General features: G+C 48.8%; 1 protein-coding gene across 1 annotated transcript in view; it reads left to right on the top strand.

Moving 5' to 3' along the window:
- Positions 1-19,609, top strand: part of LOC129339048 (syntaxin-binding protein 4-like) — a 73,171-nt gene that overhangs the window by 17,098 nt on the left and 36,464 nt on the right. The window contains exon 3 of the mRNA XM_054993655.1: positions 19,456-19,529. Within this exon, the coding sequence (XP_054849630.1) occupies positions 19,456-19,529 (74 nt within the window). The remainder of the gene's footprint in view (positions 1-19,455; positions 19,530-19,609) is intronic.

Below are 19,609 nucleotides of genomic sequence, written 5' to 3'. Positions count from 1 at the left end.
AATTGATTTGCCCCCTGTTTTCTGGGGGACTCATTTGCCGATGGGCTAACCCTGGCTCTGTTCATAAGCTTTAATCTTGATGGTTTCCTGATCTGTTGTGATGTTGGGGTAGAATTAATGTGCCCCCCCAGGGATGATCACATGACTTCCTTCCCTTTCTCACACACTTTATCTGATCTCAGCCAAAGCATTTATGGGTCACAGGTTAGACTGCAATTGGACATTTTTAGAATATAAGATGCCAGCCATTTCGATCCTCTACAAAGGCGCTGTCATCATTAGCAGGTAATCAGATCAGACCAGGTTTAAATGGGGTTTGGGGGTGCTGCTCAGGCACATAGACTTTTCAGTTTCCCGGGGGGGGGGGCTGGGGCTAGGCCAGAGTCATTGCCATGCCAGGGGCCCAGTGACATCACAGGGAGGAGCCAATGACATAGGGAGGGGCTTCCATTGCCACTATGGAGGCGGGGCTATGTGGGATTCAGGGAGTGACTCCCCACAAATTTAGGGGGACCCATGCACCCATGGGGACCCCCCTAACAATACCCCTGGGCTGTGCCAAACCTAGGAAAAGGTGAGAGTTCGCCAGCGGTTATAGTGGTATCTCAGCAATCTCCTGCTGTGTCCTGTTTTTGAAATTGTCTTTTAGGATAGTCACTTTAAAATCTACAAATATACATACTACGTGTGTAGGACAAACTAATGGGCCGTTTCCAGACGGCCCCCCGCCTCGCGAAACGTCGCGCGTCGTCGCGCGTCGTTGCGCAGAAAACGCGAAATATCGCGTTTTCTCGCGCGAGTTTTGCGCGACGTCGCGCAAAACTCGCGCGAGAAAACGCGATATTTCGCGTTTTCTGCGCAACGACGCGCGACGACGCGCGACGTTTCGCGAGGCGGGGGGCCGTCTGGAAACGGCCCTGGTCACAAATTTGACACTAAGAAAGGCAACAAAGAAAAGCCTGTAGGGAAACATTTTTTAAGTTTTCCTGGACGTTCATTTACAGGAGTCTTGATTCATAAGGGTGACTTAGTACTGAAATTTACTAAATTGTGGCATCTCAATGCCTTCATTTGGTAAATGCACAGTTGAAGTCTGAACCAGGGCAGAATACAAAACAGTTGCTGTGCACTCGATTTTTGAGCAATGTACAGAGTTCGGAGTAGTAGCAATGTCCTCATTTCAAACTCATATCCTATAAGTGAGTACAAGCCCATTTTGAGGCAATTCAGAACAGTGCTAGTCACGACTCCAAAGAAAACCGTTATACTACCTAGGATTGTATATACCTTGCTTTCTTAGCCAACTGCTTAAAAACTCCACCTTAAAAACAGATATTCAGAACAGATTATGACTGCATAACAAGGGCCACCTGGAATATAAGACAAGGACATTGACTTTGCAGGATCGGACTTTCTTTATATTTACTTACTTTATACACGGGACTTGATGTTCTTGTCAGTTACTCAAGGTTGAGATTGTGTATCATAAGTCAATGATTGTGTGTTATAAATGAGTCCAAACTTGTGTTATAAATGAGCTAAAAATTGCTTTGGACATGGATATTATGGTGTATTACTTCTAATTGTTGTATCTCCCTGGGTTTGTCCCAGTGATTTTTCCATTTTAATTTACAATGCCAACTGTTTATTTACATTTTAAAATACAACTACAATTACAATAAAATCAAATATTCTCCTAATCCCCTATTCCCCCTTCTTCTGCTCCCACAAGCATCCTCTCCAGCACTTCGTCAGAAGCAGAAGCCAGATGCCACAGAGGGCCTGAGCCACCAGGAGTGGCCACAGCCTCCATCTGCTTGAAGAAGACACAAAATATCTACCAACCCCCCCCCCCCCCCAAAATCCTATAGCAATACATTGCTGTAGTTTTGAAAGTGCTACTCAACTGTTTTTTTTTCAATTTCTTCTCTTGGCGTTAGCTAGTTGGTCACCCTTTTGAAACTGTACCACACCATTTTAGGTACCAGAAAAATGGAGAGCATGAACATGTACAGAGTGCACATTCCTTGCCAATGTTCTCTCCAGGCTGCACACAGGGCAAAAGGAAATTTTTAAAAGGCCTCTGATCTGCACCCCCCCCCCCCCAATCTTGTTCATGCAGATATAGTTTCTCATTGCTTCAGAAAGACCACTCAATTTTAGGAATTGTCCTTTTCTGCAGTAGATACCACCTCTCCATTTAAAAATGGAATGGAAATTGAAAGAGGAGCTTAGGAGTGGCTGAAGCAGCCCCCACCCCCCATTACCATGAAAAAACTAATTGTTCTTCCATACCCAGCAAAAACACCCCTCAAAAAACAGCAGTTAACAAACAAACAAAGCTATTTCAACAAGGAAACATAGGGCCTATCCTTTCCCAGTTTTCCATTTCCAAAATACAATGTAATGATAACGTAACTGAAAAGTAAAATAAAATACTTACTTTTTCCCTATTAAAAGGAACAGAAACTGGTCCTTAACAGAGTAGCAGGAACTCCATATTTTGATAGGAAAGTGGAGGGAAAGATTCCTATCTACCAATCAGTTTCTGAGGAGGAAGTCCTGAGATTAGCAATCTACACATCAAAGGATAGTTCAGGGCAGTAAAGGAGTAAACAGTAAACGGATGCCCTGACCTGTCTATCTTTCTAACTCTCTGGTTTCTCCCCCTCTGAAACCTGAGGAAAGGGACAGCATTAAAATTGGAGTCTTCTAACATTCCCCAAATGTAAATTGTAGACAAGCAATTATATTGCAATTATATCTAACAGAGGCCTTGCAATCTGACTGTTGCTACATTGAAAATCCAGCCAGGGTTAAGGACTAAGCTAATTAGTGTGTGCTATAGCCATAGGTATTTTAAGGCAGTGTATACATTCTTTTTATATAAAAAATTTATTTTTATAAATATAAGCAGAACAGAAAAAAGAAAATAAAAATGATGGCACAATTATAATTACATCAAAAGAAAAAGAAAAGAAAGAGTAAACATGTAATATAATAAACAATATAAATAACTCAGGTTTCTTATATCCAGCACATATCAATCCTTGAATGTGTTTGGTGTCTGTCAGGAAAGAAAGTATAGTCTCCAATATTCAGAGTTGTGATCCTTCAAGCATCTTCCAGTTGTAACATTTCCATATAATTAAACACATTTTTTGGAAGTTTGCATTCTTTGTTTTTTTTCACCTATCTTTCTTTTTTTTAGATCCATTACCCCATTCATAAAGGTAGTCCCCTGTGCAAGCACTGAGTCATTACTGACCCATGGGGAGACGTTGCATCACGATATTTTCCTGGCAGATTTTTTGTGGGGTGGTTTGCCATTACTTTCCCTAGTCATCTACACTTTACCCCCAGGAACCTGGGGACTCATTTTACTGACCTCGGCAGGATGGCTGAGTCGACCTTGAGCCGGCTATTAGAACCCGGCTTCCGCCAGGATCGAACTCAGATCATGTGAGCAGAGCTTGGGCTGCAGTACTGCCGCTTATTACTCTGCGCCATGGGGCTCATGGAACATGCCAGAGAATTTCAGAAGAAAATCAGCCTTTTATAGATTATGTCAGTCCTTGGCAGGTAGAATCCCTAAATTCTCCCTCTGAGGCGGAGGACATCTTGGGTGATTCCCACCATCCAATCAGGGAGGCAGGAACTAACTTTCTTCCTCTTCCTGTCTAGCCTGTGGGACCACCCTCTCTCCAGTTCTGTTCCTGCCTCCAGGGAGAGCAGTTCTGCAGCAGACGAGCTCTGCTGCCTTTTTTCTCTCTATCTCTTACTTATCTTTCTTCTTCCTCAAACCATTCTTTACCTTACTCCTTACTTACTTCATTACCTTACTCTCCTCCCATTTCCTCTTCTTTTACTCCTCTTGCCAAAGAAAGAAAAGAAGAGGACGAGATGGTCTCTAGGGAGTCGTCGGACTCTGAGGAAAGCTTCATGGAGAAGAATTTGGGCTGTTCCCACGGAGAGCCATCCTTCCGGTGGCGGGAACAGGCCCAGCCGGCACCAGCATGCCTCTGAGGCTGTATGGGTTCCCTGGCAAGGAGAATATGGGCTGTTCCCACGGAGAGCCATCCTACCGGTGGCAGGAACAGCCCCAGCCAGCACCAGCATGCCTCTGAGGCTGTATGGGTTCCCTGGTGAGGAGAATGTGGGCTGTTCCCATGGAGTGCCGTCCTACCGACGGCGGGAACAGGCCCAGCCGGCACCAGCATGCCTCTGAGGCTGTATGGGTTCCCTGGCAAGGAGAATATGGGCTGTTCCCACGGAGAGCCATCCTACCGGCGGCGGGAACAGCCCCAGCCAGCACCAGCATGCCTCTGAGGCTGTATGGGTTCCCTGGCAAGGAGAATATGGGCTGTTCCCACGGAGAGCCATCCTACCGGTGGCGGGAACAGCCCCAGCCAGCACCAGCATGCCTCTGAGGCTGTATGGGTTCCCTGGCAAGGAGAATATGGGCTGTTCCCACGGAGAGCCATCCTACCGGTGGCGGGAACAGCCCCAGCCAGCACCAGCATGCCTCTGAGGCTGTATGGGTTCCCTGGCAAGGAGAATATGGGCTGTTCCCACGGAGAGCCATCCTACCGGTGGCAGGAACAGCCCCAGCCAGCACCAGCATGCCTCTGAGGCTGTATGGGTTCCCTGGTGAGGAGAATATGGGCTGTTCCCACGGAGAGCCATCCTACCGGCGGCGGGAACAGCCCCAGCCAGCACCAGCATGCCTCTGAGGCTGTATGGGTTCCCTGGCAAGGAGAATATGGGCTGTTCCCACGGAGAGCCATCCTACCGGTGGCGGGAACAGCCCCAGCCAGCACCAGCATGCCTCTGAGGCTGTATGGGTTCCCTGGCAAGGAGAATATGGGCTGTTCCCACGGAGAGCCATCCTACCGGTGGCAGGAACAGCCCCAGCCAGCACCAGCATGCCTCTGAGGCTGTATGGGTTCCCTGGTGAGGAGAATGTGGGCTGTTCCCATGGAGTGCCGTCCTACCGACGGCGGGAACAGGCCCAGCCGGCACCAGCATGCCTCTGAGGCTGTATGGGTTCCCTGGTGAGGAGAATGTGGGCTGTTCCCATGGAGTGCCGTCCTACCGGCGGCGGGAACAGCCCCAGCCAGCACCAGCATGCCTCTGAGGCTGTATGGATTCCCTGGCAAGGAGAATATGGGCTGTTCCCACGGAGTGCCGTCCTACCGATGGCGGGAACAGCCCCAGCCAGCACCAGCATGCCTCTGAGGCTGTATGGATTCCCTGGCAAGGAGAATATGGGCTGTTCCCACGGAGTGCCGTCCTACCGATGGCGGGAACAGGCCCAGCCAGCACCAGCATGCCTCTGAGGCTGTATGGATTCCCTGGCAAGGAGAATATGGGCTGTTCCCACGGAGTGCCGTCCTACCGATGGCGGGAACAGGCCCAGCCAGCACCAGCATGCCTCTGAGGCTGTATGGATTCCCTGGCAAGGAGAATATGGGCTGTTCCCACGGAGAGCCATCCTACCGGTGGCAGGAACAGCCCCAGCCAGCACCAGCATGCCTCTGAGGCTGTATGGGTTCCCTGGCAAGGAGAATATGGGCTGTTCCCACGGAGAGCCATCCTACCGGTGGCGGGAACAGCCCCAGCCAGCACCAGCATGCCTCTGAGGCTGTATGGGTTCCCTGGCAAGGAGAATATGGGCTGTTCCCACGGAGAGCCATCCTACCGGCGGCGGGAACAGCCCCAGCCAGCACCAGCATGCCTCTGAGGCTGTATGGGTTCCCTGGCAAGGAGAATATGGGCTGTTCCCACGGAGACTCATCCTACCGGTGGCGGGAACAGCCCCAGCCAGCACCAGCATGCCTCTGAGGCTGTATGGGTTCCCTGGCAAGGAGAATATGGGCTGTTCCCACGGAGAGCCATCCTACCGGTGGCAGGAACAGCCCCAGCCAGCACCAGCATGCCTCTGAGGCTGTATGGGTTCCCTGGTGAGGAGAATGTGGGCTGTTCCCATGGAGTGCCGTCCTACCGACGGCGGGAACAGGCCCAGCCGGCACCAGCATGCCTCTGAGGCTGTATGGGTTCCCTGGTGAGGAGAATGTGGGCTGTTCCCATGGAGTGCCGTCCTACCGGCGGCGGGAACAGCCCCAGCCAGCACCAGCATGCCTCTGAGGCTGTATGGATTCCCTGGCAAGGAGAATATGGGCTGTTCCCACGGAGTGCCGTCCTACCGATGGCGGGAACAGCCCCAGCCAGCACCAGCATGCCTCTGAGGCTGTATGGATTCCCTGGCAAGGAGAATATGGGCTGTTCCCACGGAGTGCCGTCCTACCGATGGCGGGAACAGGCCCAGCCAGCACCAGCATGCCTCTGAGGCTGTATGGATTCCCTGGCAAGGAGAATATGGGCTGTTCCCACGGAGTGCCGTCCTACCGATGGCGGGAACAGGCCCAGCCAGCACCAGCATGCCTCTGAGGCTGTATGGATTCCCTGGCAAGGAGAATATGGGCTGTTCCCACGGAGAGCCATCCTACCGGTGGCAGGAACAGCCCCAGCCAGCACCAGCATGCCTCTGAGGCTGTATGGGTTCCCTGGCAAGGAGAATATGGGCTGTTCCCACGGAGAGCCATCCTACCGGTGGCGGGAACAGCCCCAGCCAGCACCAGCATGCCTCTGAGGCTGTATGGGTTCCCTGGCAAGGAGAATATGGGCTGTTCCCACGGAGAGCCATCCTACCGGTGGCGGGAACAGCCCCAGCCAGCACCAGCATGCCTCTGAGGCTGTATGGGTTCCCTGGCAAGGAGAATATGGGCTGTTCCCACGGAGAGCCATCCTACCGGTGGCAGGAACAGCCCCAGCCAGCACCAGCATGCCTCTGAGGCTGTATGGGTTCCCTGGTGAGGAGAATGTGGGCTGTTCCCATGGAGTGCCGTCCTACCGACGGCGGGAACAGGCCCAGCCGGCACCAGCATGCCTCTGAGGCTGTATGGGTTCCCTGGTGAGGAGAATGTGGGCTGTTCCCATGGAGTGCCGTCCTACCGGCGGCGGGAACAGCCCCAGCCAGCACCAGCATGCCTCTGAGGCTGTATGGATTCCCTGGCAAGGAGAATATGGGCTGTTCCCACGGAGTGCCGTCCTACCGATGGCGGGAACAGGCCCAGCCGGCACCAGCATGCCTCTGAGGCTGTATGGGTTCCCTGGTGAGGAGAATGTGGGCTGTTCCCACGGAGAGCCGTCCTACTGATGGCGGGAACAGGCCCAGCCGGCACCAGCATGCCTCTGAGGCTGTATGGGTTCCCCGGCAAGGAAATGGCCTTGGAAGAGACGCAGGCCTCTCAACAGCTCCATCTTCCACAGAGGGAGCTTGTTAAAACAGCGTGCCTCAGCCAGCCAGCTGAGAACAGCGCCACCTGGTGGAGCTCAATTTTGGCGGGAAACAACACAATGTGCTTGCCAATCTCCTGGCAGGAGAAACATGGCTGAAACATAATCCAGACACCCAGAGCTCCAGCCGACAAGCCCAGGAGGGCCACGCAAGTGTTCCCCCAAGCGTGTTATACCTCCAGAATTCCTGTCAGCAATTAGACTGACTGTGAGGGAGGAAATCCTGTTACTTTACCAGTCAGAAGCACCTAGGCCCTATAAAGATTCCAGGAATCTCCTCAGCCCTGGCTCCATGTGAATGTGCCCATGCCAATCTCCTGGCTGGAGATTTTACAGCGGGCCTTTCCCCTTTGGATTTAGCCCTGCTTTTACAACAGGATCTAGCCCTGCCTTTCCCTGTCAGATGGGTAATGTATAAAGGGCGGAATTTTGCCGGAGAGAGGAAATAGTGGTGTGGTGTCTACCTCCTCCTCCCTCCATGAGTAAGGCTGTAGCTCTGTGGAAGAGCTTCTGCTTTGTATGCAAAAGATCCAGGTTTGTTCCCCATTAACTCCAGTTTAAGAGATTAGGTAGATGAGGAGAAAAACCTCTTTCGGAGACCCTGGTGACCTGCTGCCAGTCTGAGGAGATAACACTGACCGATGGTCTGGTCAGAATAAGGCAGTTTGTAATGTTTATCAGTCAGGGATCCCCACGGAGCAGGGGAATCACCCTCAGATAGAGTTTGTAATGACAGGGAGAAGGATGAATTCCTTCAGATGTGGAAAAGGAAGAAATATCCCTACCAGAACAGTCAGTCCAGCTGTCAGAATCTGAGGTCTACCAGTATTTACACCTAAGACATTCTCAGCCTTAGAGCTGTAAAAATTAGCCTTGGGGGAGTAGGACCCTTAGACTGGGAATACTAAATCCATCCCAGGGAAACGAGTCACTTCCTCGTGAAGGTTCTTCAGAAAAGGTCCTCCCATTTCCAGAATATTTGTGGAGAAGGTTCAAGGCTGAGTGTTCTACACCATAAGCCAATTAATAATCCCCAAACTTGGTCCCAAAAAAACTGTACTTACTACTTTTTTTTGCTATGAGTTGTTGCAGGTACCTGCGATGGAACCTCCAGTGGCTACTCTTCAGTCATCTGGGCTCTGGTCAGAAGATGGGTAAGGATCAGTCAGAGACCACTTAGACAAGGCCATGCTAACAAGAGCTCACGAGGCCATGACCATGGCTATTAAGGCTACAGCTATTGTCTCAATTGCCTCAAGAGTGTCAGGAGTATGGATCTGGAAACTGATCCAACTCCTCCTGTACAACAATAGCTGCCCCCATTGAAGGGGCAAACATAAATGTAAGGGCCAATACCTTCAAGACAGACATCATCCTGGATACATTTACCTTTTTCTTCTAGGATTATGGTCTTGACAGCAGTGACAAGCTGGCACGCTTGAGTAAGCGCATGGCCAGCAGATTCACACTCTAAAAATATTATCCTGGCTTACCTCTTTCAGAGAGACAAGCTATTTGGGGGTGCCCTGGGAAAGATCTAGATTGAAACCTAGGACAGAAGAATGTGTTGCCAAAAACACTCAAACAATCTGAGAGGAGATCCATTGGACCTCAGCCTTTTATTCATAACACACACTACTAAGGTCCAGACAAGATTCCAAATGGCCATCCTGAGGTTAATCTAGGCAACCCTTTAATAAGGGGTGTGTGTGTCTTTTTAAGACCACACTTGTAGTATAGCAGTTAAATAACTGAACAGTGATGCAGTACTCTGCAGGTTTACTTCTCACTGCTGCCATGAACTTGCCACATGGTCTTGGATAAACCAGTCCTCTCAGTCCCAGCTCTCCAGCTGTATTGTGGGGATAGTGCTTATCTTTTCCCAAGATCAAACAGACAGTTCTCCACACGGGGAAAGAGATCAACCTTAATACCCAGATCTCTAAGACAGAACTTGCTAGCTGTCCCGTGAGAGGCCAACTACTCTTTACCATCAAGCTTAGGTTGACAAGCAGGCAGGTCTTACACACAGTCTCACAAGGCTATTCCATACAATTTGAAAGCTGCCCTCCAGAAAGGGGTCTACTCAATCTTCTTCTCAGTCCCTAAAAAGAATAGGGACTGGAGGGTGTTATTAGACCTCAAGTTTTTTGAACAAGTTTATCAAATCATATCACTTCTGAATGGAGACTCTGTGCTCAGTCGCAGTGACTAATCAATTAGAAGAACACATGACATCTACAGAGACATACCTCCATGTACCAATTCTGACAGCCCATCAAAATTATCTAAGATTTTATGTTTAAAAAAAATAAAAATAAAAATTGGCAGTTCTGAGCCATCCTGTTTTGGCCTGTCCATCACACCAAGAGTATTTACAAAATTCATGATCAACCCCATCATATGTTTCAGAGACAGGGGGTATTCATGTTCACTTGTACCCAGATGATCTCCTGATCGGTTCAAGAGAAAATCTCACCACAACACTCAATTCACCATTCAGTTCCTACAAGCTTGAACACCTGGGTTAGATCACAGTCACCAAAAGGGTTTTTTCTATCCCTCACCAAAGAAAAGGTCAGGAAGACCAAACTGCTGACTGAGACTGTCATCAGAGTGCAAAATCACTTCTCATGACACTACTGAAACGGATGGGTTTGCTAGTTGCTACCTACAATGCAATACCTTTGGGGTCGTCTATAGGCAAGACCACTTCAGACCTTTCTTAGATCTCATTAACAACAGATCATGGAGAAGACGGATCTTCCCATTCAGATACCACTTCAGATCAAAACCCATCTGAGCTAAGGTCACCAACCCAATACAAAGCAAAAGATTCATGACCTCTCAAGAACAACAAATATTTACAGGTGTAAGAATCAGGTTAGGCATGTCTTCCTATCAATGACGTAGAAAGGGGAGCAATTTGTCTGGCCCTGTTCCAGTTCAGAGATCCGTATGGACAAGGTTGCAGACAAAATATATATAAACAAGCAGGGGGGATTCAAGACCTTGAAGTGACACAGGTGGCAGCAAGGATACTTACCTGGGAGGATGGTCACCTAGCTTCAATCAGAACTGTACACATCAAAGGCATATCCAATGCCCGGGCAGACTGGCTGAGGGGACAATGGGAATAGTCCCTTAAGAAACATCTCATAACATTGCACTTCACAACACCTCATGAACCTGTGTGCGCCCCAACACAGCCATCAACTACCGGGGTACATGACAAGATTTGTTCTACTCACAAGCAGATGCCCTGACATTGCAGTGGCCATTAGACCTCCTCTATGTATTACTACCCTTACCAGTAACAGACCGTGCCTTTCCACCCTCCAACAGATGGTGATATTTCCACCTTTCACCCTACTGACCTCTTCGGTCAAGTTACAGCAGGGACCAATTTGGCTCCCTCATTTAGACTTACTCTGCTTAACCGTGTGGTAATAGAAAGGAACGCCTTCCTAAGATGGGGATATTTCTGAGAGGTGGCCGACATTCTCCTAGCGTTCAGAAAACAGTTTATGCTCATAATTTACAACTCTTATTGGGAAGCCCTCACTCAGTAGACATTTTACGCAGCCCTGACCAAGCATCCATTTGAACCAGTCAAGGATGTTCCCCTGAGAAGGCCGAGAATGAAGACTATCTTCCTTATTATGTTCGCGTCTGCCAGAAGATTTAGTCAGACCTGAACTCTGTATCTTTCCCAATAGTAAGGTGATGCCTCGTACTGTCTTCCAGAACCGTATTCCAAACTGCATAGTTTGCAAGAGATAAGGCTACCATATTTATACCTGTACCCTAAATAGACTAGGGAGAGGCTCTGACACAACCTAGATGTCAGAAGGAGGATTAAGGCCTCTGCTCCGAATAGTGCAAATTAGAAAGCCAGTCTTACTGTTCTTAAATATATCTCATCTCAGTTTAGGGAAGAAAATGTCTTCAGCAGCAGTAGGTGCCAATAGCAAAACATACACTATCGAAACTCCTAAAAACTCTTTTCGCAGAGGTTCCTTGTGGAATACCAGCTCACTCTTTGAGCAATGCTACTACCAGTGCAGCGTTACACGGGAACACTTTTGTAGAAGAAGGCTGCAAGTTTGTCAGTCTTGACCTTATTAAGATGCTACAAATCGAATCTATATGATTCAGTGGACACCGACTGTAGTGGAAAACTACTGCAGTGCATGATCATGGACAAAGACCACATCCCACCCAGAAACAAAACTGCTTTGGGAGCACCCAAGATGTCCTCTGCCTCAGAGGGAGAACGGACCTTTGGACACTTAGTGAAGAGTCCTTCTCCTCTGAGGAAAGGAGGACATCTTGCCCTCCCTGGGTCTCCGTCCTTCTCTACCCTGCTGCCTCATTCTTATATCTCCTCCGGGTTATGCTTTATTTACAGTACATGTTAATGCAACAGGTGTTTTTTCTCTCAGTATTAACAGTTGCTGAATGATAAATTCAATGTTACTGCTTTGTGGAGTCACCTGAACTGAAGAGAGGGTGGTCCCACAGGCTAGACAGGAAGAGGAAGAAAGTTAGTTCCTGCCTCCCTGATTGGATGGTGGGAATCACCCAAGATGTCCTCCTTTCCTCAGAGGAGAAGGACCCTTCATGGTAAGTGTCCAAAGGTCCGTTCCCCACAGCAAACACGTAGGTGTATTGGTTGAAGTAACTATTAGAGATGCATCAAGTACAAGGTGCTCAGACAGCTGAATTGGCAGAAGTGATGTAAATGGGGTTGGTGATGTTAGTTATAGGAAAAGTTCCCGCCATCAGGGAAGGACCATTAAAGTTTTGGGCGTGAAAGAGCCAGGGGGATGAAAGGGAGAAGCTAGGTGTCATGTATGCCTGCCTGCAGTACATGCCATAAGTATATTATATGCAACCTAGTGGTCCTCTGACACTAGGCAGAGTTCTGAGTACCATTCAATGCCTGTTATTTGGAAGTTCAGTGTGTTATCTCTGCTTTGAAATTAAACACTTTCATTTCTGCAGCTTACGGTCTTGAGACCAGATGCAGCCAGGCTGAAATGTATCTTCCCTGAGAACAAGGATGATTTCATTCCCAATTGCTATTATTGCTTAACGTAATCTAAACTCTGATGCTTTTTGTCTCTGGCGTTCACACCAGAATTCCAACGGGCTACTAACCTGGGGGTGGGACCTTAACCTATAACTAACCATGCTTTCCCTCAATACGTCACTTCTGCCAATTCCTGATAGATCTCTAATAAAAGTTACTTCAACCAATCCACCTGTGTGATTGCTGTGGAGACCTGGGGGATTTACTTGCCAAGGACTGACACTAGGTTCAGGCTAGACAGAACAAAGAATGATGTCCGGGGTCAGCAGCCCAGCCCCGGGACTTGCTGACAGACAGCGGCAGGGGGCAGCCGGGAGACAGCAGTTCAACCGCTCTGTCTGGCAAACAGAGCCAGAACATGCCTACTCCAGGGGGAAGGGGCGAAAGGCCAAAGCCTCAGAAGGCTGGAGGGAGCAGGGAGAAGCCAGCTAGTCCCACCCCCCATGGGGAAGAGAGGGGGCTAAGCAGGCTAGAGGAAAAGGGCCAAGGCAAGGGGAATAGGGACACAGCAACAGCCCAAACAGAGCCCTTACCTTCCAAGGAGGAGAAGCAGCCACTACAGCCCAGAGCCACACCCTGGCTAGAGGACAGCAGCCTGGCTCAGGAGGTGCTAGGAGCCAAGCCCTTCCAGGTGGAGCTGCCACAGGCATTCTGGGGGAGGAGATGGGTAGCCCCGCCCGGCATCAATGAACAGGCAGCACAGAAGCTGGCCAGGGCAGCTCGCGAGCAAGGCCAGGCAGGCTCAGCAGCACAGAAGCCGGCTGGGGCAGCTCCTCGTGAGCAAGGCCAGGCAGGCTCAGCAGCACAGAAGCCGGCTGGGGCAGCTCCTCGTGAGCAAGGCCAAGGAGACCTCAGCTGGGGATGGCTCGCATTCAATCCCACCCTGCCAGCAAGGCAAGGAAGCCAAGAAGGGATTAGTGGTAGGAGGGAAACACCTGAGGGAAGGCACAGCTGGGCCAAGTCAGGAGAGGGCACAAGCCTAGAAGGAGGGCGGGGCGGGGAAAGGAAGCCCTATATAAGGTGGCTAGGAAGAGCTCAGGTGGTGGGAGTGAGGAGTGATGATGTGGAGTGAGAGCAGTAGGATGCAAGGGTGGAGGCTTGGAGGAGAGTTCTGGAAGGAGGAGATGAAGGAGGACGCAGAGGGTAAGCAGGCCAGGTTGAGCAGGCCAGCGAGTGGACTGAGAGGGAGTCTGGGTGAGGTATACTGCCCCTCCTTCCACAGAGCAGAGTCCTGCAGAGTCCCTGGCCCCCCTGTGACGTCAGGAGCAGACCGCCCAGTGCCACGCCCAGCGGCAGCCGCGGCAAGCCCTGACAAATGAAATCATCTCAGTTCCCAAGAAGGATACATTTCAAGCTGGCTGCAGCCGGCCTTCAAGGACACTTGCTGGAGGCACCAGGAAAGAGAAAGTAAATACTTGTGAGATAACCTACTGTCTTAACATCAATAAGAAACTTCTCACGCCCTCAGAGGGCCAGTACATAACACAGAATACATTCATGGCAGATATGCAGACAGGCATATATGACAGACTACAGCAAAGCTTTTGACTGTGTAGATCATGAAAAGCTATGGAGAGGGGGTGCCACAACATCTGATTGTTTTGATGTGCAACCTGTACTCTGGACAAGAGGCTACTGTCAGGACAAAATATGGGGAAACAGAACGGTTTCCAATTGGCAAGGGTGTCAGACAAGGATGCATATTATCTCCCTACCTGTTCAACCTCTATGCAGAGTATATCATAAAGAAAGCTGGATTAGATCTAGAAGAAGTTGGAGTGAAAATTGGTGGGAGGAACATTAACTATTTGAGATATGCAGATGGCACCACATTACTAGCAGAAAATAGTGAAGACTTGAGACGACTACTGATGAAGGTTAAAGGAGAAAGTGCCAAAGCAGGATTACAACTGAACATCAAGAAGACAAAAGTAATGACTACCGAGGAATTACACAATTTTCAAGTTGACAATGAGGAAATTGAAGTTGTTCAAGATTTTCTATTCCTTGTGTCACGTATACCTCCTGCATATCTGCCATGAATGTGTATGAGTTCTGCCTCTGGCTTCTGAGAGTGTGGGAAGTTCTTTATTCCTCCATGCCAGTGGGTTATTTTACCAGTGTTACAAATGTTCACTTTCTCTTTCTCGCTATGCGGAGCCAGTGTCCTTGACAGCCAGCCGAAGCTGGCTCGTAGGGCGCTCCTTCTGAGAACCAAAGATAAGTTCATCTTTCTCACTGTCTGCTTTAAAACAATGTCTCACTACAATCCCCCCTCCCCCCGTAACAGTCCTCTTTCCCTTGGCGGGAAGATTCCCTATAACTAACGTTGCTAGCCCCATATACATCACTTCTGCCAATTTCAGCTGTTGATGCACCTTGTACTGAATGGATCTCTGATAAAGTTACTTCACCTGTAACACCTGTGTGTTAACTGTGGAGAACTTGGGGACCTAACTGCCAGGGACTGACACCTTGGCTCAATCATCAACCAACAGGCCTCATTTCAAGGTTTGGAAACTACTCGGGGTGTAAGATAAAATCTTTCGTAGAAATAGTTATAAACCTTAATGAGGTGTGGATAAGAGGTCTGATAATCTTGTAAGGCAGTGAGCAGAAGCAAAATTTGGAAATCCTTTGATCCACCAAGACTGGAGTTTCGTTTTTGGTTACACACCAATATGATTAATACAGAGATGCCAAATTGGGAGTGTTATCAAGATTTTTAGTATTGACTAGAGGTGGGCACAGACTGGAAAAAACCCACAGACCATTGGCCTGTGGTCTGTTGTGTTTCACGAACCACGGACCACGAACTTTTCATGGACCTGCCCTGTTCATGGACCAGTTCGTCAGTCCGTGGTCCATCAGTTCTAGGGCCCTAGGACCATCCCCTTCGCACTCAGAGATGCCAAACTTGCAGCGAGGCTTCAGCAGCCACCCTCCAAGTTTGGCCAAGATTGCATTTCAGAGATCCGAATTACAGACCCCCAAAGCAGCCACCGCTAGGAAATTTCCAATAGATACTAGGAGTCACAAATGCCAATTGACTTGCATTGGCTTGCAGCACCAAAAAGTTGCAATGAAGCAAGATCAAACAGAAAAGGGTGGGGGAAGAGCCCCCTCACTCACCACTCAGACACCTTCCTAGCTATTGCCTAGGGAGTTAGTTCTTGCTCTTTGTTCACATAGAGAAGAATGGGAGCTCTCTAACTGGCGGCCAGAGCTGCCTATCAGGTTTTTAAGGGCTAGGATTGGTGTGTTCCCAGGGCTGCAGAATATCCCTCCCCTCCGTTGCTGAGGGAATTAATTCTTGCCCCTTGCTTGCATAGAGAAGAATGAGAACTCTCTGGTTGGCAACCCGAGCTGCCTATCAAGGTTTTGAAGGCTAGGATTAGTGTGTAACAAAGGGCTGAAGAAGGTCTGCGAACGTCCATTCCATTGCCTAGGGAATTGATAGATCAGCACCAGGATGTCTGGACTTGTGGACCAACGGACCGGTCCGAACGGACCAAAGTTTATGAAAAATGTGAGTCTCATGAACCGCGTGTTCGTGAACCACAAACTGGGCTGGATTGTGTCAAATTTAGGTCCATTTTGCAGACTGTGCCCCTCTTTAGTATTGATATTAATTGACTTTTTAATATTGATTTACTGAGGATTAGAAAAAATGTTTATAGAATAAACTGACTTTTGAATGTACTGTTTATATGTAAGAGATTTATACTAGTTGTAAGCACTTTGCACTTTATTCACTCATATCTATAGTTCAATTGGCACAATAGGAAAAAACAGCTATATATTAATACATATTATTGTGGACACAGTTTTTTTCTAATCTCTGGAGTGGTTTTCCACTCTTTGGTTTGTAGATTCTCCAGGACTGGCACTTCAGTGTTAAACCTTATGGTCAGTACGGTAAGAACGATCAGAGGGAAATTAGGGGGCTCATCCCATGTGAGCTTGAGTGTGGAACCAGGATGCCCCACTGGAGGTTGCCGGTATCCCTGGTGCCGAATGATGGCTCTCAAGAATGAGAAACCTCTCGGGCAGTTATCTGGTGGTGGTTGAGATATTTGTTACGTGCATGGCACCCCCAGTGTTTTACCAAGTACAAGGTCCCTGCCCCAGGGACTTTGCAGTCTAAAAGTGGACACAAAAGAGATAGCAAAACAAGAGGAGAGAAGTAGAGGCAGGAATAACCTAGGGAAGAATCTTTGTTCATTTCTGTTTCATTAATTTTGGGGCCATTTTGTAAGGAAGGGGCTGTTCCCCAGGCGTCACCCAAAGATGTTCTTGAGGAGTGATTTGAAGGAAGGGTAATGCAAATGGGTTTTTGTGGAGGGAGTTCCAGGCATAAGGAACCACAAGGGAGGAAAGGCATTATTATTATTAAAGGGAGAAGGGGACCTCTGGATGGCTGTGGATGATAGTACTGGGGGTCACTGTGGATGATAGTACTGGGATTAATCAAGTTATGTGACTGGAGAAGAAAGGAGGAAGAAGGCTGTGGAGGGCTTGAAAGTTAAGGAGTGGAGGTGGATGTTGTAAAGGAAGATGGTTGCAAGTCCAAATGTGGGGAGAGAAGGATGGAGAAGAGTCAGGAATCTAGGCAGGGCTTCATTGTGCCTGTTCTGCAGCTGCTCCCGCTGCACCAGACTATGAATAAAGGGAGAAAGCCAGTCTTGAATTGGTGTTCTTGGTGTCTCCCCAGCTGTAGTCAGAGGAGTTCCTTCTGGGGCTGCTCAGATGCCATCGGCTGAGCCAGAGGAAGATGAAAGCAAAGTCTGGGAAAGCAATTTAATGCCAGGAAGTGGTGGGAGCTGAGTGAACAGACTTTGTCATGACAAGGAAATCCCAGCTTGGCCACCATGGTCACCAATTGTGTGTCCAGGGCCAGAACGGCTCTGACCTGGAAAGGGACATTCCATCAGTTGGGGGCGTGGCAAACCCTAGGACTAACTAAGGAAGTTGGGCAGCATCCAGTTTTTGTCTGTTAATGGGGCGAGGCATTTGTTGCCAGCTCTCGAAGAATCCTCATTCTATTCCACCTTGTGGTTATATACATATTTTGGAGATTGTTCATTCACAGCGTCGCCATATGTCAGAAGTGACTTGACGGTACATAAAACATGCACACATACATATTGCCTTGCCTCAGCCAGGGCCAGGACCTTTTTGGCACTGGCACCAACCTGGTCAGACTCTCTGTCTGTGGAAACTCGGGCCTGGCAAGACTTGCTATCTTTTCGCAAGGTCTGTAAGACAGAGATGTTCCACCAGGTATATGGTGGTTGAGGTGGGTGGGCTGTCCAGTTGGCCTCTTGCCATGGGGGGGCACTGCCCCTGAGTCTGTGAGGTATCTGACAGCTGGCCACTCTGCCCTACAGGATCTTGGATGTTGAAGGATCTGTGCGATATGTGCCCTGTTGTGTTTTATTGAATTGTACCACTATATGTTTTGTTGTTATGTTATATTGTGTTTATTGATGTGGTCCACTCTGAGCCTGTTCACGGGAAGAGTGGAGTTTAAATATAATACCATAAATAAATAATTCACTGTTAATGGGTGTTGATCATTTCCAAGTAAAATAGAAGACCATCATGGATACATGAGCAATATAATCTAACCAGGGAGGGGCCTGAGGGTGGAGCACCAGTCCAGCATCGAGCATTTCCAGTTAAAGGATCTCAGGTGGTAGCTGCTGGAGAATTCCTTTCTCTGCCTGAGATCCTAGAGAGTTGCTGCCAGTCGAGGCTGTGGCCCAGGGTATGGTAACTTCATATGCTATGGCGTGGTAAAGTGTGTACTCTCCAGAAGTGCTGGGTTTCGGTCCATGATGTCTCCAATGTAAGAATCTCACGTAGCAGCAGATGTTGGAAAAGGCCCTTTTCTGCCCAATACCCTGGACAGTTGTTGCCAGATGGAGGAGACACTAATGAGCTGTGTGAAGTAATGCAGCCTACCTGTGTCAGACATCTGTAAAAGGCTATATAGACTGTCCTTGTGAATCCTTGCTATTTTGCCCATTCTAAGGGTGTGATGTGTAGATTTTCAAGTTTATTTTTCCTGCTGCCTTCTGTGTATGTTTCTATAGCATCCGCACCATATTTATTCAATTATTTGCAAAATGCGTACCCTGCCTTTCTGCCCCATGAGGGCTGCCAAGGCAGCTAACCCTTAAAACAAGCATTATAAAAACAATTACAACCCAAACAAAAATGCATATTTAAAATGATAGACAAACAGTCATTTAAATGCCGGACAGGAAGAGGGGATCCTGAGAGAATGCGGGGCGAAACAAGTAAGTCCACCCCCTGGCGTAACGCAGTGGCAGAAGGGGCAGAGAAACATCCTTGGGGAGAGAGTTCCATAGTTTTGGATCCATGGCTAAGAATGCCTTTTCTCCAGTTGCCACCTGCCTAATCTCAGCAGGCGGGGGGACCTGGCTGTGTAAAATGATCTGAGCAGCCAGGTAGGGTTGTATGGGAATAGGTGGTCCTTGTGTGTGCTGGTCCCAGGCCGTATAGGGCTTTAAAGATCAACACCAGCACCTTGAATTGGGCCTAAAACAAATTGGAAGTCATCAGTTTAGATAGGCTCTAGTTTATCTATTCTCTCTTATCTAGCCATCCCTCTAAGGAGCTACAGGCAGGGAACATGATTCTCTCCTCCATGATTTTATCCTCATAAGAAGCCTGTGAGCTACGATGGGCCAAGAGTAAACTGACTGGCCTGAAGTTACTGTTCCCAAATGAGAGCCCTTGTCCCTGGGAGCTTAGAGTGTAAAGTTGCACCCTTCCTTTCTCTCTCCAGATGGCCCTGGCTGGCTGTCAGAGCCAAATCTTGTTTCTGGAGTTCCAAACATGGATCTCCATTGCCCCACGTAGACCCAAGAGGGATCACTGGGAAGAACCAGAAGAGCACTTCTTGCGTTTAGACTTGGGAAGCCTGCCTGCATCCATAACAAGTCCTCTTTCAACTTGGTTTCTTGTTACAGGACTCTAATGGGACCGTATGGAATGGATCGGACGGTACACTGCGCTGACTTCTATGACTGTGCCAATGGACTGGGTGAGTGCGTTGTTTTTGGTGCCAGGGATGCCGGGATACAGAGCAGGAAGGAGGAGTGGAGAAACCTTGAGCTTCTGTTT

Source organism: Eublepharis macularius, chromosome 12 (genome assembly GCF_028583425.1).
Source record: "Eublepharis macularius isolate TG4126 chromosome 12, MPM_Emac_v1.0, whole genome shotgun sequence".
Lineage (NCBI taxonomy): Eukaryota > Metazoa > Chordata > Lepidosauria > Squamata > Eublepharidae > Eublepharis > Eublepharis macularius.
Note: the sequence above shows the minus strand (reverse complement) of the source record. Positions and strands in the feature narration are given on the sequence as shown.